The following is a 24,202-nucleotide window of genomic DNA, read 5'->3' on the forward strand; positions in this document are numbered from 1 at the left end:
AATATCTATTGTAAGAAGTACACTTTGTTTATACATCGTCCTGTTTTTCTTCAGGTGGGCAAAATGGTTGCTCAGTTCGACGATATTTTCGGAGATATTCAAATTCAATTTGCGCGTGTTCGTAATGAATCCGTAAAAGCCACTGTAAACCGAGTGAAACTGATCACTGCCTACAACCAAAGGCTTACATTTCGTGGGCTAGGTCCTATTGGAGCAGGTGTGTCTACAGCCCTAAATGTTTTTTATCGTGTACATCCGAGAGTCATATTTATCGTTATGGAAAACTTGATAAGCAACATTATGCGTCATTTCTTCGATAACTATTACTTACCTGTGTAGGAACTGAAGTAAGTTCTAACCGCCTGTCGCTATTCGAGTAAAACAAATCGAACAATTCAGAATTTTTTTCGAAATTCTGAATATTTCAGTAGTGCTGTATATTTTTGAATATTTAGAACTTCGTCGGTGATTTACTGCGAAGTTCGCCGAGATTATTATATTATGCTCGTTTGCCACATATGTAATGATTAAAAATAACAAGCTATAAAAATAATTATCGAAAAACAGGCGGAATAAATAATAAATAAGCTAAGTTTTTGGTATGTTGCTGTATTCTGCTTCACCATAGAGAAAGTTATTCAACGTAGAAAAAAAATATATATATCTAAACAGTAAGCCATAGTGGAAGTTCGACAGTGAAATCAGCTTTAAAAAACGAGAATCGACTACTAGTCAAAAATACTTGGAAGGCTAAACTTAAAAAAGTATCAACTTTAGAAATAAAAAAGATGAAAAATTGTTTCATAACGCTAAGGAATATGTTGACTGAGATGGGCTCTAAACCTTTGCATGAAAAAAATTTCAATATTTCGAACTCATATTGTTCTTAAGAATAATTTAACTGTACTAGTATATCATCATAGGTTCATCGACAGATGATTCTTATCAAAGCTGACCGCTAGTAAGATAAATACGAAAAACCTGTTCTAGAATTATCATCAATAATATAGAGTGTCCTAATGTCGACTTCAACGCTTTAGGTGGTTTACTAAACGAAATACCTCTCTTGGTGGTACCATGCGGAGCTAATACATCATTTTAGCTCTAAAAATTTAAATTTGTGAAATAAATGACGCACTTAGAGAACTATGTAATTATGTCAGACTGGTGCGTCAATCGAAAAATTAAGCTTATATAAGGGAATGTATTTCGTTTAATACTTATCTAAAATCTGGAGATTAAAAAATGATAGCACCATGTAAAATGCGTTTTATTTTTATGCTTTAAAATCATATTGCGCAGAAAGTTTCCGTTGTAATTGAGTACCTAAAAAAATCTCTATGAAGCTAAGGCTTTGTCTGCTTAGTGCCACCCAAACCAAAAAAATTCTGAAACTACTTTGTTCAATTGATTGCTCAATTGAGCTACAGTTTACCATTTTTTAAATATGATCTAGGCAGAATTTATTGGAAGTGACGAACTTTACCATAGGCCCTCATCTCATGTAACAGCAAACGTCCGAAAAGCGGTTGTCAGAAAAACACTTGATACTACAAAAACACGGTGATACGCCATCGTAAAAATATTGGGCACTTTCGAAACTACTCATTCTGCCAAATACAGCGATCAAGACTCAAGGTTCTTTAAGGTCAGTTGATGTAGTACACTTTGCGTTGCGTTCCTTTTGGGACACGAGATTTAGTGTCCATTTGCACAAGCCTAAGGAGGCTGGTTACCTAGTTACCGCAATCGACCAACTCGGCAAGGTTTATTTGATTCAGCAATGAGAGCATATTATAGGCCTTGTTCCTGAAGAGCTTTTTTTAAGAAGACGAGTATAACTTTCGACAACTGGAGCTTCGTTCGGGATTTTGCGAGCACTTTTGCCGACAGGGCAAAGCCTGCTAATTACACTCTAATGCTGTATAGTACTAAATCATATGTTTCCATGTTTGTTACTATTAGAAGATCGTCTTCACAGGTGTTGTTATTTCTTCAAATGAGAAAGAGTTGCCAGAGGGAAAAGCTTGTTAAAGTCGTTATCTGCCGCAGCTATGAAATTCCGTGTCCGTTTAATTGTTGTTACATCTATAAATCAACCACCCAAAAAGAAAGAACGGGCAAAAAGGGAAGTCAGGGGGTTGCGCCCTAGTCGATCGACCTACTTATGCTAGTCAAACTAGATCGCGATTTAACCGGTCTCCCATGGCTTGCATTGCGCTTGAACTAGATTGATGCTTCTTCTTCGGGGGGATTCGAATATATTTATGGACATATAAACAAGGAGGGCGCGAAAACATTATGTTACATTCTGTGTGGTTATGTGCTTATCACTTCCATAGCGTAGCTGACCGTGCGATGTCGAACATGACGTAAGAACTTCCTTTTAAGCTATTAAATCGTAGCACAAGTGAAAACAGTTTTTCGTCTTGCCTTTCCCTTTTATCTTTCCACCGTTCTATTTCCTCTTATATACTACTTGAATGAGCCCTCTCTTTGTTATAAGCTCATTATACTTTACTTACAGAGAACGTAACTTCACAGCAGATTTAGGCCAGATAGGTAGATGCTCCTGGTTAAAAAAAAAGTATATTTTCAGCGTCTTCTCTATTTCGCTTTGTACCGATATCAAACAGCTGCCGAAATGGTCCGAGATATTTAGGTCGTGTACGGTATGGGCTCCATGCGAAAAGGATTGCTTAAAACCATCTAAAAGGTTCAATTTCAGAGTGTCAACCTGGAATTGGAAGATACACCCAGCTCCGATCTACAATTTGAGGTTAATGGGAATCGCTTGGAAGCGCTTTTAAAAGAAGACAGCTCGTAGCTGGAACGATGAAATATAGCCATATGACGATCAATATGCACCTTGAATATATGCAATTCCTTCAAATCGGGGACCTATGTGCCCTATAACCTGAGCGAGCAGCGCAAAAAATACGATTCGGCATTGTTTCAAAACGTCTCGCTTAGCGCCGCGGAACCAAATGGAAGCTTTCTGCACAGAGTTGTTACAAGTAATAAGCAGCGGTATTTCCACTGTTATGATGCGAAGAAGGTATAAGAGTGGTTCGTTTCTAAGGATACGCATAAGCCCACAGTTAAATTAGATCTACATTGGTGGGATTGTAAAGGCCTGACACACTTGGAAATGTCTGAGGAGAAGAAAATGGTCAACGACGACATGTGTATGGCCCAGTTGCATCGGACGAATCAGGTAACCCAACAGAAAAAGATCCGATAAAAGAAGCAATTCTATCTTTCTTCAGGACAACGCTGGGCCGCACACAGTAAAGACTATAAAAGCAGCTTTCAAGACCAAGCTTATTTGTTTCTACCATATCCTCCAGACTTCGTGCCGGCGTATTCCCATATTCTTTGACCACTGACAAATGAAAATAGGATCCGCAAATTCGATAATGAATAGGATCTCATGGGCTGACCACACGGAGTCTTTAACATCAGAGTTCAAAATTTCTAATCGAAAAGAATAAATAAATCGTTCGAGATATGAATTAAAGGGAATGATGGCAAATACAAAATAAATACATTTATTGCTAGAAGTTGATAAAGAGACGCTGCGTTTTTTGCTCTGTAAAAAAACCTTTACTTTAAACCAGCTCAAAAAAACATCGTACCTATTTGGTGGTTGTCGGTAACGGAAAAAAGTTGATACATCAGCTCAAATCAGCTATGCACTTAGATTAGGCGAGAAACAGCAAATTTTCACACGCACTGCATCTGTTATACTTGTCAATGTTAAAGAAACAGGAGTCTTCATATTAAAGAAAGGCTGACCTCTTTTCAAATTGAGATCTAACTATTTACCTATCGCAATTTTTTTTATTTTAGAATGGCTTTTACCATTGTTATATTGCACATTTCTGATGTCATTGACCGTGGTAAGTTGCTGTATGTTGGTAGTACAGCCCTTGTTTTGTCATTCTACTGGACGAAAATATGTTTCAAGAACGCGCACGAATCGGTGCTACTGCTGCTTTATTAGGTCTTGTCCTGTGCATCGTTAGAAACGCTTACAGCTCTAACCAATAACCTGCAACTTATGAGCCCAGCTTCTAGCTGCGTGCGCCCCTTTTTTAAGCTTTGTAGGCATTCAGAGTCCAACGCAAAAAACCGTATAGTCCCCATGTTAATTATCTCTTTGGGTCTAGGTTTTTCTATATCTGACCCACTTAATTAACGTAAAGACAAAACGTACATACTAATTATTACCATGTAACGACATCTGCTAGCCAAATAGATCGAAAAGCTTTTCATAAACATTTTCAGCTGTGTTACTTCGGTACTTTTCCTGCGACAAATTTTGGCACGAACTATCGAATGCGAAGCGAAATCTCAGCAATTCTATATTCATTGTGCCATATCCTAACCATTATGTTTACTTTTCCCTTTTAGCTGTTGATTTGGCTCCCTTGTTTTTGTTTGTATTCCATTATTTCTAATTTCGGAAATTTTAATCTTTGATTAACTTTCAAGTTTACAAACAATTTACATTTAACGTTAACCATAAGCTTCATGCATCGAATCAGTAACACGGCCCGTTAGTTCCATCAAACTCACTTTAAATTCTTAAAATTTAAAACTATATTACGAAATATCGTACTTTTGTAATTCAATTAATATACCTTATATCCTCAGTACATAAAACCATTTCAGTCATTTTCTACATGATCTAATTATGACATTTTTATGCTTATACCAACTGTTTGTTAACCTGCTAAAATTTTGCTAACCTGCTAAAAAGTTTGCTATAAATAGCTGCTGCTAATATATAAGGGCTCCACTTATTTATGACGACCGTGCACAATTTGCTCTGGCATCTTCCTGTTATTCTCACTAATTTACCTTCCATTTTAATCGAACTTCTTTTCACTTACATAATGCGTAGATAAATTAGGGTGCGCAAACACAGTCAAACCAGTTAAATGAGGGGGAGGGGGGAACCTTGTCTTTAGGTTTTCTTTATTGTCGCTTCGTTTGTATTAAAGGTACTGATCCATTGTTTTGCCCCGATATTCTTCTAGATGTGACGCGTATTAGTTTTACCGGCGAATTATAGAAATTTTATGGGGTTTCAAATCATTGAGTACTGTTTTGAAATTTATATATTTATAATTACCTCATTCATTAAATGGGCAGTAGTTTCACTTCCAGTTTTATAGTAGTTTAATTATTTTGAAATACATACCTTGACAAGCAGAGAGGCACTGAGCGCATTTAACAATGTTATCCATTAGGTTTCTTCGACGTATAATGGTAACTATAAGACACTGAAATTAGGGCAAATATTTGGGGCATAGATGCTGTTTGATATCTGATTGTACCAATGCATCTTATGGAATGAGAGTCCAGATCATTGTTTTCAGACACGTGAAGACGCCTTTGAAAAAGTAGGCGTACAATATCAGCCAAGGAATGGGGCTCACTACAACGACGAGGACAACTTTTGCTGGTGAACGAACGACTTGGATAGCTTGACTGATTTGAATCGTATCCAATTAGGAGCTCGGAAAATGACACACACCCAAATATATATATATATATATATATATATAAGGTGAATTTATGTAACATGATAGTAAATTTATAGTAAACTATTTCTATCTACTTATTATTACTGTATCCTGTATGCAGAACGTACGTGTATTAAATTTATGTGGATAGCCAATGTATAACACACCAACTAAAACAAATGCTACCTTAGGTATCTCCCTAAAATAATTAGCTTCTGAATAATATAAAGAAAGCACACGAGGATGAATTACTACTTCTGCTGTCCTATCATATTAGCAATCATATAATGCACGATTTCGTTTACAAAAGAATCGCACGCTTACCGGCTAACACAAATCCTCTCATCAGAAAACAGTTTGGTGCTATCCAAACGACCATACCAATATCCAGAACATCTCGGCTCAGTTTCAAGAGTTGACAATCCTAATAGGAGTGTTGCGTAGTTTTCTTTATATAGCATAGGAGACATTGAAAGTTCTTAGCTTTTCCTGCATGGTAGTCACAATTGCCGTCGCCCTTCGCCCCCTCCCCCCCCTCATTATGCATGAACTCCGCGTACCTCCATTTCGACGGCGTGCTCTCTGCTAAGAGGCTTCTCGCTACTTGATCCAACAATGGGGTTGGCGTGTAGCATACAGCATAGAGCTTTTCGGTAGCAGGGGGCTGTCCCGCAGCAGTTGTCGGCAGCACAACGGCAGCCGCATGGTGGCGGGGAATGGGTGTGGTTGGGTTGACAGGGAGAAGGCAACCGCACTTATGCAGGGACCGCCCTCTCGGTGTTAGCAGTATCTGCTGGCTGCTGCCTTTCTTGCGACGGACCTCTGACACACGTCGAAAGTCGAAGATGTGACGGAATGGTAACAGGAGACTTAGAAGGAACTGGAACGGGATGGTGCCGCCCACTATCGCGACCTCTAGACTCTCCGCCCAACAGCATGAGGGCACGCCCGGGTTCGGCGGTTCGTCACTCGTCTTACCGGGGTTCAGGCCGTCTCGGATCGAAATACCTAGGACCTAGACAGCAAGCAGCGCCACTACCCCCAATTTCCCAGGCCAGCCATCGGTGCCACTGTGACTGCTGCCACTGGTTCAGAGGTGACATCGAGGTCGAATACCAAGCAACTCGACTATTACTCTCAGGTGTTAGTATCATTTTAAGCAAGTGGCTTCCCTAGTGATTGCCTGATACGGAGCTTGAGTCGGATTCAAAAGGCTTGGCCGTAGGTTAACTGAAGTGCGTAGGTGTTCTGTATCGAAGACACTATGAGTTCTCCTGAAGCATCACCAGAACACATTGGACGTAGGAGTCCGGACTCAAGTAAGTGTCAATCAAGTGCGGTTTAATACAACTGATAAAGAGATGAATTTAAAGCTCAAACGCTTGTGACAGAGATTATCGCTTGCCACCATATCATCGAACTGAATGAAGCCTACTCTAAATTCGCAATGTCTTCTATTTACGCCTGCTTCGCTTTGATCCATTCAAATATATAACTGTAACGGAATCGGAATTATTTGATTGATATTAAAATGTTATTACATATTTAATAAAATGCGCTGCTTAGATTAGAGGATGATTGTAGCACTGGAGCTGTTCTTTTCAAGTTCCCACAATTTAAACTTTCGAAACTCGGATACCACACTTCCATTGGCACATACAATTGATTCGGAGTTCTATCGCGTATAGTACGCGCAGATTTTGATTTATAATTGACAAATTAATGACACTCTTTAAGATTAAGTGAGGCTAAAAAGCGGACAACGAAGAGCAGTGAAAAACAATTTACATCGTACAGCCAGCCACTTGTAGGTATATAGCTTACACGTCAAAGGCTCACAGCGGGCTGAAACGAAGCCTAGAATGTTCTGTTACCTAAGATGAATTTCTAGTCTTGCTGACAAGTGAAACGCGAACTATTCCTTGTAGATTCTTGCATCTTTTTTTTTTTTCTAAATCATAGAGTGTACATCTAGGTACTTCCGCTACCTAGTTGTTTACCTTAAGATGTACCCCTGCGTCAGAAAAACACGTTTAGAAAAATTGTTCGTTATTTTGATTTCGAAAAGAAGTCCTACCATTCATACGCTTTAAAAAATGGCCTACATATATATATATATATACCATTGAACTTGTTACTTATCTAATTCATAACTTCTAACAAACGTATCTTTGAGAATATATACATATATGTGTCTGTTCGACAGAACTAGTAATAAGCATTAGCGTGAACAAAAAAATGATAAGTTAGCAATGTGTTTCTCACTAAAACATCCATGAACATAAAAGAAAATTTATTAGTGCGAAGGGCTGACTTTGGATTCATATCAATGTCATCTGAATCATCAAATTGTCTCTTTTTCTATAAGATGACACAATATTATTGGTTGTGATGGTTGCCTATCAACGTCAAAGCGTCCGATAGGCTATATTCAAACATGCTGATGCTTATTTCAGAGATCTTTAACGTGAAAGGAAGTAAATTGCGTAGCACGTACTCCGTTATAACTACTACCTGAATACATCAATCACAGGCGTATGTCCCTCCTGTCGAGATGACTCTCCTGGCCTAACACTATATATTAGCATAGTGATGTGCTTATTTTAGTATATCAATGAATGGTGTAAAATGTTTATGTACGTGCTTCAGTTAGTGATGTGCTGCGGATCCTTAATTCTCCCCTCATCTGCAATAAATATCTGCTGCTAAACAGCATTTCAGAAGTCGGACGTACATGCCAAGCTGATAATTCAACACGTGTACATCACGAGATAGGAAGCTGGGTCTAGATAGTTGAGTAAGTGTCTACAGCAAAAATCACTTGAACGGCATCGTTAACCGTCTTTCAAAAACTGCTACTGATTGAAATATTTACCCGAAGAGTCACCACCGAAGCCCAACTCTTGAAAACAAAGTAGAGTCATCGAATTGGTTAAAATGGTTATTTGGTCTCAGCGATTATTCGGCTAAGCGCAGATTTGTGGCCGTGTCCTGAAACATGCTGAACCTATTATCTAGGTGAAACATTAAGACAGACCCAGCAGCAAACCTGACAACTACATGTTATCTCTTCATTCATGGAACAGTAGCCATATGTGGACGAACATTGTCTAACTGTTAAAGTGAAGGACCCTCTGGGCATATTACAAAAAAACTCATAAACTCGAGGTGTCCCTCGTCGGAAATCTCATATAGTTGTGTACTAGACGCCACAGCACACAAGTTGTACCAGCTCTAGAGTCCAACTGCAAATAAAGAATAGCGTAAATAGTATGCAGGATATATAGTGCAAGAAATCTAGTACTAGCGACTTGTTTTGAACTGGCGATCCTGCGATACCTTGAGCTAGTACCAGGTTTTTCATATTTTCATTCAAAATTAAAAATATTTAGTCCTCAGTTATTACCATTGTCTCTTTATTACTAGCCTCCATAAGTTCTATAGAGAAAAAGAAAAGTATCTTAAAAGATCCTGCGGGTAAAAGGTGTCTTGATAGCCCGAAAACCTGATTATTTTCGAATCCTATAAAAAAATATAGGAAAACAGTAATCCGTGATTAATTCTTTTCTGGCTGCCTGCCTTCACGATGATTTAATTAAGCTCGTTATTTCTAACCTTTGCCGTCCAAGGAGATAGCAAATGTTCACAAAAGTGACAAAATAATGCAGTAATTAACTTCGGAAATAACTAATATAAATAACAGACAAGAAACTTGTTCGAAAGATGTATTGGAAGCATTACAAACGCTATCGTAAAGACTATCGTTGGCTGACTTGGCCCACGTATAACGCTATATACATGCAAAATGGGAACAGATGCTACCTTTCTTTATTGCAACTTCGTTGTTGAAGTCGAGGGTGCTTGTAATAGAAAGCTTACTTTGGCGTGGGTGGCTTGGGGACATCCGTGAATGGAATGGATTGAAGATGCCTAGACTTCACCAGAGGATGTTACGACCAGGCTTAGTCCTGAAAAGACACCTGAGCCCCAAACATCTGAACCGATTTTAGAAGTAGAACAGCCTATTTTGATTAGAGCTTTTTAGAGCCGCAGCTTGTGTTCTGCTTGGGCAATTTCTATCTTGACGTCGGAATTTTCTTCATTAGAGGAAGCATAGTTATATCATTTTATCGGATTTTTATGGCACCTTTGTTCGAACATTACGCTAAAATTACGTTCAGGCCATGCTACGGCGTAAATATGAGCCCACGCTTGAAATGATACGCTTGATTGAGGATCGGAAGTGCTTGTTAGCGGCACTGCAATAAACATGGAACTTGAAATTGTGTTTGCTCTAGTTCGCACAAAAAATTGGGAAACAAGATGTAATATATCTTGTTTCCCAATTTTAAAAATGTAATATATTTTTAGAAAAGCTCAAAAAGCAAACGCAATATTAGAACGCTCGATGCTTTTACGCATCATTTTTACGTACCCTAACAAATCAAAGGTCTATATGGGTCCAATGTAACTCGAAATAGATACACAAAACTCAAAGGTAATGAGGTTTGCTTGAGGTGGGCATCCTACGGTGATGGATGATTTTACGAATGGCGGGCTAAAACCCAACCCTCGTAGACTCGTTTGCTAGCTTTGGACTAATACCGTTATCTGCACCGAAAGGTTGATTCGAAAACACATAACGCAGAATACGTAACAAAGCGTTAGCATATGCAGTATCTGTGCACAAGTTCCCGCTGCTGACTGCGCTCGACTTCGTTGGCCTCTAAACAGTCGACAGTGAACTTAATCAACAGCCGCTTGTGTCGTATGAACCATCGTCAATTCTTGCTAACGTTAATGCTATAAATTTCAAAATTTCCGAAGGAATCTTCACATATTTCACGCTTTTCTTTGCATAATTGTATATATGCCAAACAAAGGCATTTAATAAACAGTGAATATTATTAAATAAAGTGCGCTTAACGCTCAAAGACTGTATATTCCATGAATTACCAATCTATGGAAAAATTGAGAACGCTCTTTCCTTAATAGCGGCGTGTTTGAGTTGCATTACTAGTTAATTGAACAATATTAGATATTACCCTGCTAGAGTTTATTTAACTGTTTATTTAATACACAGCCCAGTTCGAGTTTTTGTTAGTGGGACAGATCTAGACAAAAGAGATAATTATACACATGGATATTTTAGGGAAAGGCCAATAACTAGCAAGTCCCTAGGTTACGTGTTTACAATCGCATGAGTATCTCGCTTGTCAACTAAAAGGTCGCTAACTAACTAAAAGGTACAGCTCGCTACAACTTAATCGAACATGCTGTGTTAGATCCGTAATGGATAGATAGAAATAGAGCTATCTTTGTAAATTTGCAACCAAAGCTTTCCATCAGCAGCGTTGTTACGCAGCATTTATTAACAAATCATCATAACAGATTGATTGTTAGGATGAAAATATTATCTGATTTTTACCTAAGTTCCAAGTGTAGTGTTTAGTGCCATTGATATGTCAAACTGACCTTGTATATTTACCGAGATAGCACTTGCCAAGGAAGCGGGCATTTTAACTTGAAGAAACGACGAGGCAGCACTCCATTTGCCGCAATATGGTCGTCTCAAATGCACTGCTCTGTGTTTAAGAAGATGTTATTTTCACTAACACCTTGCTACAGAGTGCTACGCTTCCTTTTCTGTATATCATGCACGTGCCGTAGCTGAACGCATTGAAGCTTCACACCACCTTATGCATAGGTGATTCTCTCTTGGACCCTTTTCAGTAGTAAATCCACTTAGCTGCTACTTAGGGCCTATAAGCAGCCATGTCCGTTATGCGTACATAAACGTTTTGCAAAATTAATTCAGTCAAAGTCAACTGAAATAGGGAAAAATAAATGTATCGTTTTTAAGTCTTCCAAAATTAAGCTCAATCATGTAGAGCCTTGCATTCTCGAGCCGTAAATTACAAACTGTGATAATCAATACCAGTATGCCTAACATGTGCAATACTAAGGTCGTATTACGAACGATAATAGTTACCGTTGCCTTCTAAATAATTCTCAACTAGGGCAATCGCCGTGATGAAGGCGAAGATTTCTAAAATCTTCGAAAGCTTTTTTATATAAATTTTACAAAAAATTGCCAGAATAATCGAATCAAATACACTTTCTATAATCATGTGTAGAGCCAGTCATGTTGACTTTTCGGCTTTTTGGCGGCACCATCGGACGCATGTTTTGCGGGAAATAGCGTATTCACCTAACATTTCCCTTATTAACTCATGTATTACGAATGCACCGCCTCGCTGAAATCGTATATCGCATAAGGAAAACTCATACAAATTCACAGAATATCTTCTAGGGAGGATCCGATGGCACTACCCTAATTAAACCGTTGATCAACTTTATAAGCCGATTACCCGTAATAGGCTTAAGGGACCTCGTACTTTCATACAGCATAGCTTTGTGTTCTTAATTCAGTTAATAAAGTCAGTCAACTGATTTTATTTATATCGGACTCATGCAGTAAATGTACGACGTTTCATACAGTCTGTAGAATATTCCCCAAAATGTCTAGATAGTATATTCGGCAAACTGCATAGACCATAAGCTATGGTTGCAGAATGGCTTAACAGTAGTAACAAGCCAAGCACTGAATAGAGCCAAAACGATATTTCTATTTCTTTTAGTCGCATTCAATATTGGTAAATATATCGTTTTCATGCTTGAAATGATCACCATCAGATTCACCCCGTCGTCTCTGACGTCAATTTGATCTTGATCGCCTATCAACGCTATGATACCTTCATTATTTTCTCTTAGCATTCTAAGTTATTTTTTCTACGTCAGCAAGATATTGAAATCTCGTCTTAAATTTTTAGCATTAAGGACTAGCCCGCACTAACAATCTAACCCTGGTGGGTCTTGACGAAAATCAACTCTCAATAGCCTCTTGTGTCTTTTTTAAGGTCTTTATTTTTCCTTAACTCCCGATTTTCCTGGTTATTATCTATTTGGTAATCATTTTTGCCAACTTTAAGATTTGAACCAATGTAACAGCATGCTTGACGCACACATATTCGATGACTTTGCGTACCGATATGGAAACAATGTCTTCGCAAACGCCAAAAAATCCTGACCTTATATAGCGGGTTTATACACAGTTTTTTAGCCTAGGTTATCATGCTTTGTTTCCTTTCAGCCCCAAATTCGCGGTGAATTACAGGGGCAAACGAAGAGTGGTATATTGTAATGTTCGTCGTTTCGAAGCTTATTATAGCTATGATAAAGTCTACCGAGTAATCCCCGCTAGACGAAACCTAACTCAGCCTTAGACGTCCGGCATTAGATACTACGTGATTAGTCGGAGCTCATTTCGTACGGCATTTAGTGCGGCAAATAGAAATAGGGCAGCAGAATTCATGACTGAAAAAGTGAAATAAAGATAATAAATTAGCTTTATTTCAATACAGGAACCGTTTCAGTTCGTCATTAGAAAGGCACGAACCTAATAAATGTCTAAGGTGTCCTTATAACCGAAGGAACAACGAAAAATCTTATTTCTTGGCGTTCGACCCGTGCGCAATAAAACAATTTCTAAACAATATTTTTTCCACGTACGAGCCCTGTATATAATTAGTCTCGCTGTTTCTGGAATTTGCATTGTTTTGGTATCTGACTAATAGGTAGAATGATATTTCTGAACGAGTGGTCATTGAGTCAACGAGTAAAGCACTGTAAATATTCACATGAAAAATTATTTGTCCGTTTCATTAATATGTACAAATGAATGAGTTGAGAACAACTATTACACCTCAGCAAACATCTATCATCAGCCATTTGTTTTTCTTCTATGACTAAAATTACTGAGAAGCGATCGCAGGTGTCCAGAATTATACAGGAGCGCAAACGTTCTTTGGTTGTAATGTATGATCTCTTGGACCTTCAAGTATATACCAACCGGTCACGAAAAGCTCATCCATAGGTGCTGGTCTTCAAAATGAGTGCCAACCGTTCTTCTATTATACCAACAATGATTTCATCCGAAAATGACTGCGAGCAACATAATGATGAATATTTAAAGTAACACACGAAGTTTAGAACGATTCCATTTATTAAATTAAAACTTATTATTAAATTTACGGTATATGCATGGTATTTCGCAAATCGGGCAGCCCTGTGCCGTTTTAAACTTGCCGCTATATCGATGCTATGTAAAACGCTCGAAGCTTGTGTGGCCTTCGGAACTCCTTCATCGAACCCTCTAAAGTTGCATTTCTTCTTGGAGCATCTCACATGAAATCGGATGATTTCCCGTTTTTAACCACGTCTCGTGACTTCTCAAATGTTTTCATAATTCGACTTTAGAAAAGGTCACTTAAGCATATACCGGATAAGTACACTGCATTTCAAACGAATGTTGGAACAATCCAATAGTTATTTTATATGAATGTTTCAACCAATATATATGGTACGCTCATCATTGACCTAGTGTATAAGGCTCAAGTAGTAAATCAAGCCAATTTGTTATGCTAAGCATTATATATGCAACGCTGATTAACTAAGCAATATGCAATAGGTAGAAACGTATTTTCTGTTTATAAGTACTAAGAAATTAATTTCGAACAAAAACTGTCGGAACTTCCGCTTGCGGTACCTGACGTGGCGCGATTATTAACCTCTAAAGGTAAAAAAGCAACGCTAGAAACTAAGGTGGTGTTAAATGTCGGGGAATTACAAGGCCCGGAAACACGCGTCGGCCCTGACTAAAAAAACACAATTCAACCATTGTGAAAAGCTAATATCTTTGTATCTGATATTTTCTTTTCTAGTACTAAGAAAAATATTAATTTGGGTTCTATGTAATGGTCTCGTTAGGCACAACGTTGCACTCGTTTTAAACGACGGCAAATTTTATGTAGATCTAACGATGCGTTTCTGCCCAGCATTGCTTCCGGTCGTGCGAATCGCTACTGCCTTCGACTTATGGTCAGATAAAAACACCTCTAAACTTATCGATTCGCAATTGAAAGCTAGAGTATGCTATCTAAGTCGTTGGTTCTATATAATGTGCTTCTACTCTGAACGAACTCGGCTTGCAAGTATTACACCGAGTACTGTAGCATAAAAAGTAAGCTAAAACGCTTTATGTACACTAACTTTTAAACTTAAGGCGACAAGGCTGGACCCGTTTGCCATGCAGATAGCCAAAATAGAACATTAGATAGTGCGTTTTCCTCGAATAATATTATCTAAATACTGATTGATTTTGCAGTTGCTAATTTAAATGACTTGCTTCAATTCTTCGTTACAAGATCATGGGTTACCGAGTGACATGCTTCCAGAAGTTGTCGCCTAGCATAGAGAGAGTGTATTTCTGGGTTAGGCTTAAATCGTTACAGTAGCCCATGTACAATAGGAAACGGACTTCAGTTAAATCCTGTGTTGTTAAATCTTCTTCTATTTTACGTGTGACCAAGGACGCAGCTCTATTTGCGGTGCCGACCTATATCACCAAAACGTGTGACATCACCGCCAAAAACATAGCCGCTTAAAATGTCGGAACTAATTCCGCACATTTGGAATGCACAGAAATTCGCCTTTCCATGCGCGTCCGAAAGCTTGTGCCTGAAAACTTAAGGTTTATAACAAACATTTAAGTTCGATGCTGTTAGTTTGAACAGGCTTCAAAATTAAGTTATGCATTGTTATTAGACTTAAAGATACTATCATCAAACTGTTATTTTATGAACCATCTTTATTGCTGATCTTTGCGAAAGGGGCTATTTTTGCTCGATATAAGCTCAATCAATAATTCACGTACCACTCATGTACGATGTGCAGGATTAAGCGAGAAAACCTCTTAGAAGTTGCTATTCTAGTTGAATAAATGAACTAAATAAAGCGGTTAACAGCACACGATTCTTAAAATAATGTCACGAAAGCATATTGTACTAAAAAATTGATCTCAAAATAGCAACTTATATTTTTTGTGTCGGTTTTACATGTTTTCTTTCATTTTTTCATGTGGTATATATGACAAGAGAAAACCAGTGGCTTATATAAACTGTCCGACATACACAACAAATTTTCCATAGTGAATTGAAAATAAGTTGATCCCTAAAAGCCTAAATGCGTTTTGTAAAAATTTTATAGGATTAGTACCCTGAGAGTTTTAGTTTCAATGTATTTATGTATTCACATGAAGGTCACGGCTAAATTTCCAGGTAGGGCAAGGGTAAGAGGTTTGTCGAATTGGCTCAGTTCTGGATATCATTTTATCATGTGGATGATTTTGCTCAGGGTAAATGTCATTACACAACATTTGCATCCTAACATCTTTAAATTGTTCTCTACCGAGTCTCTAATAATAAGCCTTTTGTTGATACATGTACGCGACTTTCTTAAGCTACCTACGTAAGCTACAAAGGTTCATTTAATGTCGTTTCAGGTGAGTAAATAGGCAAATGAATAAGGTCATCGTGTCAGACTGTTTATAAACTATACTTTTTTTCTGCTGTTATAGTATATGAGAGAAATTGGTTGAGTTTCTGATTCTACAGAAAAAGAAGTCTGATAAGAAATTAGCTAGCACATTATCGTCCGCTTTTTTTTTGCTAATTCGATATTATAAAAACATGTAGGAGATCTTTGGGTTCGGGAAATAGTTGGTCCTCTAGATCGTTGGAGTCGAGCACTTCCTAGCATTATAAAAACCGCGCACTTTGTGTGCGTATCTCACTCGACCATCAGAAATAAAGCAATAACGGGAGGATCATGGTGCTCGATAGAGGGAACAACTGAGAAGAACTCAAGAAACCGTAAGTAAGTATTGAACTGGCTATCTAGTAATTTAAATGTATTATTGAATAGCAGAAACTACCCTGTTCATTGTTACAAAGTACTCCCAAATGCAAAAGTCACTAAAAACCGATTTGTCGAAAGGACATAAAGCGCGGTTCGACTACTTCGATCTGAGTATGACGACAGAAGGCACGATTGCCAGCTCCCAGTTACACATCAACGTAACTATGGAACAGAAGGTGCAAAGCTGTCGCTTGTGTACGCTAGTATTGGCCAATACCGGGCAATTAATCCGAAATTTCCGAGATGATACATGGACACGTTTCTGCTGCCTCATTAGCGCGTCAGACACGTGCTGTTATAGTAAGCAGTGTGTCACGAAGCAATGTGTGCGATTTGTCCATGCTCTGAGAAGTTACAGCACGTGCCTTGCAGCGAAAGCGATGAAACTAAGTTGAGTCGCTCCTTGAAGAATTAGAGGAACAGCCGGTTCGAACTTCCTCCGGTGAGAGGCTGACGGCTCTCGGGCAGAACCTGCTGCTATGTGAAGGGGTCCTGCTGGGCCGTAATGGTTTTTGCCGATAGTGCTGTCGAGTCTGCATGGGCCATCTATGGTACTGCTGGTTCCGCGTTAGTAAATTGGACGATGCTTTGAAAATTGGATCGTACTGTGGTGAATGTCAGTAAACTGACACTTTGAACTGCACCGCAATTTTCGACAAGTTTTGGTATTTCGGTGAGTTTTAATCATCTATGAACGAAACATATTTGCAGGTATGTTGAAGTACAGAATATACGTGAGTTTCTTGGGTGATACAGTGGTGAGTACTTCACGGTCGATATGTTTCGCTGGTCATGAGTGGACGCGTTGACATTTGTCATCACGAAGCTTATTCTACCCCTTGTCATTAAAATGTTTGCAATTTGGCGTCTTCTTCTTCAAAATTCTTTATTACCGATAATTCGGCAGTAAACTTTACTCGATTGTACTTGGAAATGGTCACAAGAGCTAAGTCGTCACCGCCGCTTGAGACTGTTTCTAGAAAAACTCTTATTATTATTGAAACCATCCTGCCTTAACGGCGTCACATTTCCGCAGAGCATCTAAAGTGACATGCCATTTTTGCTAGCTATTCTTGCCTCACAGTTCTCGTTATTAAAGAGCATGAATAGGGACGTTGTGATTCATGTTGTATGGTAGTGGGCCATGCTGAATGCGGGCTGATAGCAACTGCTACGGACATGCGTTTGACTTGTGAAGCAGTTGCTAATACACGCCGACAAGTTAGTACACGGCGGACTGGAAACTGGGAACCCGTTATTTGCATGCAACGTAAAAATATATACGGGCATAATAAGTCTCTAAAAATTACTTCAAAGCATAAATTGAGGAAACTGAGCTAACTATGCGCTTGGGTAGATTCTAATGCTCGTTAAAACGAGATGGCATACTAACTCGTCACCCAAAACTAGTTACTTTTAAACAAAAACACTGAAGTCTTAGATGTTTCGTATATTTTTTTCAAAAGATAATATCAGATGTATGTATCTAAACTATATGAAATGAAGGTTATTTAGGAAATAGCAAGATTGTTTTCCTTTTGAGCACGTTAAATGTGACGTCATAAGGTTATGTAACGGGGATTTACTGCTTTTCTCAGGAACCTCCTGTTGAAGCAATCGGAGGCATAAACAGTTGAATGGACGTTGAGTGTATGAATGGCTTCCATGGATCAGCCTTGTGTGACACATGTCATATAAACAGAGCACGCAAGAAAGCCACGAACAGTCATCTCTTTGAATAATGTTAGGTAATCATACCTAGTTCCCACTGCAAAGCCTGCTCTGTCATAGCTTATCTAACACTTACTCATCGTTAAACCATTGCACGGCTTTTGCAAGACGGTGGGCAGCTTATTATGGCGAAACTAAAATGTTGGACTAACTATACCTATGACCTTCGCCATATCATTTCGCGCGTGCATTTTTGTCGTGCGTAAAAGTAGCTGCAATCATTAAAACATAAACAATTATCACCAGAAATGACGCTGTTTGTTAGAAGTTTGTTTTATGTTTAAAGATACCACCGAAATGCATTATACACCACTAAGAACACTGGTAAATTGTGGTACCAGTAAAAATACACCAGATAAAATAGCTGCATACGGACACAACAAGTATCGACCTTTTATTCTTGATAAAATAGAAAGACAAACCCTTTGTTATTTTAGGCATTAAAGTTGTGTAAAATGTATCTATACTCCGTTGTAATTTAAAATACGGAGATCGGCAGGAGACACACTCGCTGGTAGGAATTTTCGTTTCTCATCGTTTAGTTCAATAAAACGTCTGCTGGGGCCACCTTTCGATACAAGTAAACGTGTACGTATTTTTCATTCCCTATGCTTGTTCAATTGCCAGCCGACGTTCCGACAATTGAGAAGATTAACTAAGGGAAAGAATTTCATTACCGAAGATCTCCGCACTAACAATGCGTTTTCGATGGAAAAAAGTACTAATGTTATAAATACTAGACTTTACTCTTAATGAAACGCACACAACTAATAAAAATTGTGTTTTTTTTTTTTATGTATATCGTTAATTGCGTGCAGGGCACAGAGATGAAGTACCTATTAATATTTTCATTTCAGCATAAAGTTGTCCTTTATAAAAGTATGCATACAAACTAAGCAAGCATTAAATCTCATAAGTTCTGTTCCGTGAAATGAGAGCATAGAAGAAGGTATGGATAAGAAAAGCCATTCTTTTACTAAGGCCGCATCTAATGAACTACGCTTGATCTTTCGGAGACTTTAGCCGACTTTCACTACCAGTTTTCTCGTCAGTATATATAGCTTCGGATTCAATCATACCTTTGTTACAATGGCAATCAAAACATGTCCAGTGTATCAAATCACTCCTCTCTCACGCGCGGTTCGCTGTGTGCGGGGGCTGCAGAAGACCGGATAGAGATACTATGCCATAAAGCAACACATCGTCTTCTCGCCGTCCGCCCGCCAGGAGATATGAGGCGGTTAACCTCATCTATATAAACACCCCCTCCACCTAAAGCTATCTTTCTCCATTTTAACAGGCCCATTCGTATACTGCGTTGCTACCCCGCTGTCTCGACATCCTTTGAGCCTGCTTAGCTGTCGTTTTTGCGGTACTGCACGATATCATGCAAACACTGGATTCTTTTTGTACGGGATGCTTACAGAGACCAAGTCTAACTGGTAGCAAGCGTAAAGTCTGCAAGGGCTTACAACTGGCCCTGCCCTTAACGTGCGCACCCTGTTCTTTGCAAGTGAAGCTGGCCGCTTCTCGGGCACTCACTGATAACATACAGCGGCCTCAAGGGAACCCCGGTGTACTCAGGCAGACAGGCAGACAGGCAGGCAGGCAAGCAGCCAAAGCATGCCGCAGCCCCTACTGCCGCCGCAGTAGTTCGACGAGGGAGAGAGGGAAATAATAAAAATTCAATCAGTCAGAGTGGTCCTCTTCGCGGCACTGCTAGTGGTAGTAGGACCCCTGGCGATGGTGCCGTCTATTCTCATGAGCTGCCTGAGGTGCGAATCTTTTCCTTTACCCACTCTAGCGCTATCCTTCTGCCTTTATCGCCCAATCCTGGATCCATGCTCGACTCAAACATCCAACCTCGTGTCCTGCACTGCATTGCGCTCAAAGGCTGGGCAAAACACAGGGTCGGAACACACATCGAGAAGTCCTTCCCATAGGTCTAACATTTGCTTGAAATACAGAGCTGTCTATGTTTTTCGACCTATCCCTTCAGCTCGATAGAGAAGAAGCTTTCATTCAAGAAGAATTCGCAAGAGGAGCATAACAGCGAGACTCGGTCAAAATCATCAGCAAAGCAGAGATGGGCCGTGGCCACGTGATGGGTTCTCCTAGCTACCTTGGCCTAGGCTTTCTAGTCTCGAGCGCTTTGCGTAGTGGGGATTACCGAAACGATCGTTTAATGCTATCCTAGGATCATGAGCTGAACGGAAAAGAGGGATATTTAGGGATGCGGGTCTCCTTGCCTTTAAATGCCGTTGTCTGAATCAGGTAAGCGAAGCTGGGTCAAGCGATTCGAGTTGAAGGCGACATTCAACGCAATGTTTTCACTGTGATTTGGCCCGCGCGAGAAAGCCTCGGAAAGGAGAGGACGGTCCTTGCAGGCATCTATGCAAAGCAGCTCATCTCCACGGGTATTGGCGTAGTATAATTTCACGATGTTTAGAAACGGCAGATACTGAAGTGCCCGGGAGGGGAAGCGTCTGTCCGGGGGTCGCACCTGCCACAGCAGGTAGTATAGTCTTTGGATGATAAATTCTGGAATGGAACGAGAAGTCATACGAGGTCACCATGATTCTGTTAGTAGTAGTGTCGTATGGAACAATGTAGACCAAAGAACAGAATTGACAAGATGATCCGCAATGATGTATAACAGTCACTGGAGCAGGATCAAAGTATCTTAGCCTTATTCAAGCCCTCTTCTGACACCACCACGGTTTGTATCAGGTGGTTGTATCATTTCACTATCGGCTCAGAAAAGCAAGTAAGTCAGCTTGCGTGGGCCAAGTTACGGTATAAATCTATAGCAAAATGAAACAAGCAATGGTAAGGTTGCGTTATCTAAACGCATCGTAAGGTGGCCCCATTTAATAGTCCTAAAGATGGATGTGATTAATGTCCACGAAGAAGCTGTTGTTACATCGGCTTGCCCAGACGGTTATATATGGTCACACAGACCACGCTACTCTTTCTGAAGGACTTGTCTATTGCGTGCAGCCAATTCCTTAGTATCGCACCTTAGTATAGCGTTCGTTACTATTTTAATATTGCACTTTTTATTAATTCCGATAACGGGTGCGGATCTCGTACACAGCAAAAAAATGCTGTTTTTGAATGTAGGTCTAGTACAGGACGTCACAATATTACCTGTAAAATGCGCACACAATCCGGATATAAGTATTTCCATAAGCGTAAAATATAGACATTTGGAATTGCTCAATAAGCGACTTAATTTAGTTTTTTTTTTTTCTTAATCGGATCTTACAGCTTGTTAAAAAAAAAAAAGAGCATACACAAAGAACACACTGCTTTCCTGACTTAACAAAATCGTCGCCAATAAATACGATTGAGCCCTAGGTTGTTAAACGCGAGATTCGAGAAGCTTCACGCACGTTCAAAAATATACAAATGCCTGATTGTTTGATCTGAATCCTTACATTGTCTTTTTTATTTTAACCGAAACCCCCCAGTCCGAGATGGCGTCTACAAGTGCCAAAGGAATTTATGGTTGCAGGTCTTTCAAAGCTGCTTCGATAACAATGCGAGCAGGCGTGCCCATTAGAATAACAATGTCCATCTTCCCCAATAGGACAGGGTAGTCTGAGCCCCCTCGCCCTATAGTATAGGAGAAATGTCAGAAAGGTAGGAGTACCTACCCCCATCACTACAATTACTTATCCGATTGCCTGTTGTCACAGCGCCCCCGCACAAGGGTTGCTTCGTTGCAAATAATAGTAAATCGGGTTAAAGGGTCACACTTCGTTACCGAAATGAGGTTTGCTTTCTCTGCCCCCCACTACAACCCTCTTGAACAAGGTTTGTGTGTGAAGTTGAAGCAGTGCAAGCAGGTGACGAAAGACATGGACAATTGACAGCAACAACGGCGCCGATAACGACAACAACAAAAACTCACTAAGTACCCCAGCATGTTCTCTACGTGCTCTATTATTCCATACGTCGTTGCACACTTTGTACATCATCAACACAAAGGAGCTTGCAGCTGAGTTAGATTTGCAATATCTGTAATATAATAACTATCGCTCGCCTGATCACAAGATCTGAACTATGGCCAACGACGAACAAGGCTAATTCGCTTCGCCTTCTAAATCCAATAGTTTCACCCCCTAAACAATTGTACTGTATACGCAGCAATAGCCATATGCCCTTATTGACGGGAAAAATTGTTCAGCAACTCCGACTACCAAAGCAGAGGAACTCGACTGCTCGAGCTATAGGTGACACATGACTCAATCGAAAATGACGCGACAAATAATTAAGTGCTAAAAGTGTTCAGTTCTCTAAATGTTATGCCTGTTGCTGATGTACTACGGGCTGATGCAGGCCAATGGTGAGGTAAAAGGCGCGCTCTTCGAGAAATCAATGAATAGGATTCGAAAATCAGTCGATTCGGAAAGAGCACAAAATCGGACGCACTGGTAAAGTAAAAGATTACAGCTACTTCTGTAATCTGCACAGTTCTTATCTATTAGTGAGTTTTGTGAGACGAAACTACTTATGCTTGCTGCTCTGCTGGCAATTATTTAGGCACGCTAGCTTAATCATTTAGTAGCTTATTAATCCGTTGTAATTGTAATCAGTTCAATGGTCTGAGCACACTTTTTCGATATGCAGGCACATTGTTCATTATCAGTCTTCGGTGACTTTACTGCTGAGGTGCGTCGCAGCTCCGTTATTTCTAAGGTATCATGTCGTCACGTATAGTCAACTAGATTAGATCTAATATTTTTGCGTTTTTAATTTCTCTTAGGTTCATAATGACACAACATATAAAATCTAAAACGTATAGCGAGTATACTTCTTATCTGTATTTCTATCGGTGAATTAAGTGGATGGAAAGGTATCAGTTCATACAAACAAGCATGCTTGTTGCGATTTTGCCCAACACCCCAGAGCCTAGTCTTCTTCCCTAACTGGTGCATTGCGAAGCACTTAGATGGTGCTTTATCATACAGTTTCCCGTTGCGGTTGCTTTAACTGGCGAATAGCTTAGTCGTATCTTGACGATTTGTTCTTTATCAATGTGGGATGCTCCTCGGGGCGTACTAAACTTACTTCGGATTATTCGATTCGATGACCAAGTGGAAGCCATCCTCCTGCCTTGGTTTCGCTCGTTCCCTTTCACTAGCTTGATCGACTTACTGCTTTATAAGAGTAGCACTTGACAGGTGGTGGATTCATATACGACAATAGCCATGCACTCGTAGGTATTAGTAGACTTATCTACAGGCAGGGGGGAGACCAGTCATGCAGAGAAAGGCGACTGATAAGATGTTACTGTGGTTTTACTTGGCCTTTCTTGCCCTATTCGAATCTGTAATATTCGCTTTTTACATTTATCCGGCTCGGGTTGTTTTGAAAAATGTTGTGCATCGAAAAACACAGACTGTCTTTTTTGTTAGCGTAATGTTTAGTTTCAACTAGATGTCTTCCTACTGAGCTATAATTAATCTAAATCAACCACCATACCACATGACCTTAAGATGTCTATATCTTCGCGAAATATCACAAACTCACTGCAAGTAAGTTGACCAATAATACATAATTAATATCTAAACTCAAAGGGATCTACAGAAAATGTGTAGCTTTGTCTCCTGCAGCATATGTTCGAAGTGATTGCCGTTCTGATCAATATACTGCCGATACTCCAAACACATTACCAAGCATTCCTTTTGGTGCTGTGGCACATTCTAGCTAGATTGCCTAGAATCTTACGGTTAGAATCTAGTGTTATTGGTTTAGCAAACATTAACTTGAAGATATCCCCCTTAAAAAACAATCCGCTGAAGGTTAAATTTGAAGAGCGGGCGAAGTATTCTATAGGACCTCTTTCATCTGTCTAGAAGACTGGCATTAAAATATGCTTTTACAACGTGGTGATTTTGTATAGGTGCTCTATCCTGTTGCAAATATTAGTCACTTTCACGAAGGTCCTCTTGAATTTGTGCTAAAACAAATTTTAGCTGTAAATTCACTCGACCGCCAGTAAAGAATGGTCCACCTTATACTTTATTTAAATTGCCGCCACACTGTAACCTTTGGTGAACACATATGGTATTCCTACGTAATATGCAGATTCAGAGTTCCCCAATAAGCGC

The 24,202-nt window shown here is 39.5% G+C and overlaps 1 protein-coding gene across 1 annotated transcript in view; it reads left to right on the top strand.

Moving 5' to 3' along the window:
* The first annotated feature begins 6,441 nt into the window (after nucleotides 1-6,441).
* The window catches only part of Hr51 (photoreceptor-specific nuclear hormone receptor 51), a 36,592-nt gene continuing 18,831 nt past the window's right edge, over nucleotides 6,442-24,202 (top strand). Inside the window, exon 1 of the mRNA XM_086990599.1 lies at nucleotides 6,442-6,853. Coding sequence (XP_086846725.1) covers nucleotides 6,799-6,853 — 55 coding nt within the window. The 5' untranslated portion in view covers nucleotides 6,442-6,798. The remainder of the gene's footprint in view (nucleotides 6,854-24,202) is intronic.

Source organism: Varroa destructor, unplaced genomic scaffold (genome assembly GCF_002443255.2).
Source record: "Varroa destructor unplaced genomic scaffold, Vdes_3.0 BEIS01000005.1, whole genome shotgun sequence".
NCBI classification, from domain to species: domain Eukaryota; kingdom Metazoa; phylum Arthropoda; class Arachnida; order Mesostigmata; family Varroidae; genus Varroa; species Varroa destructor.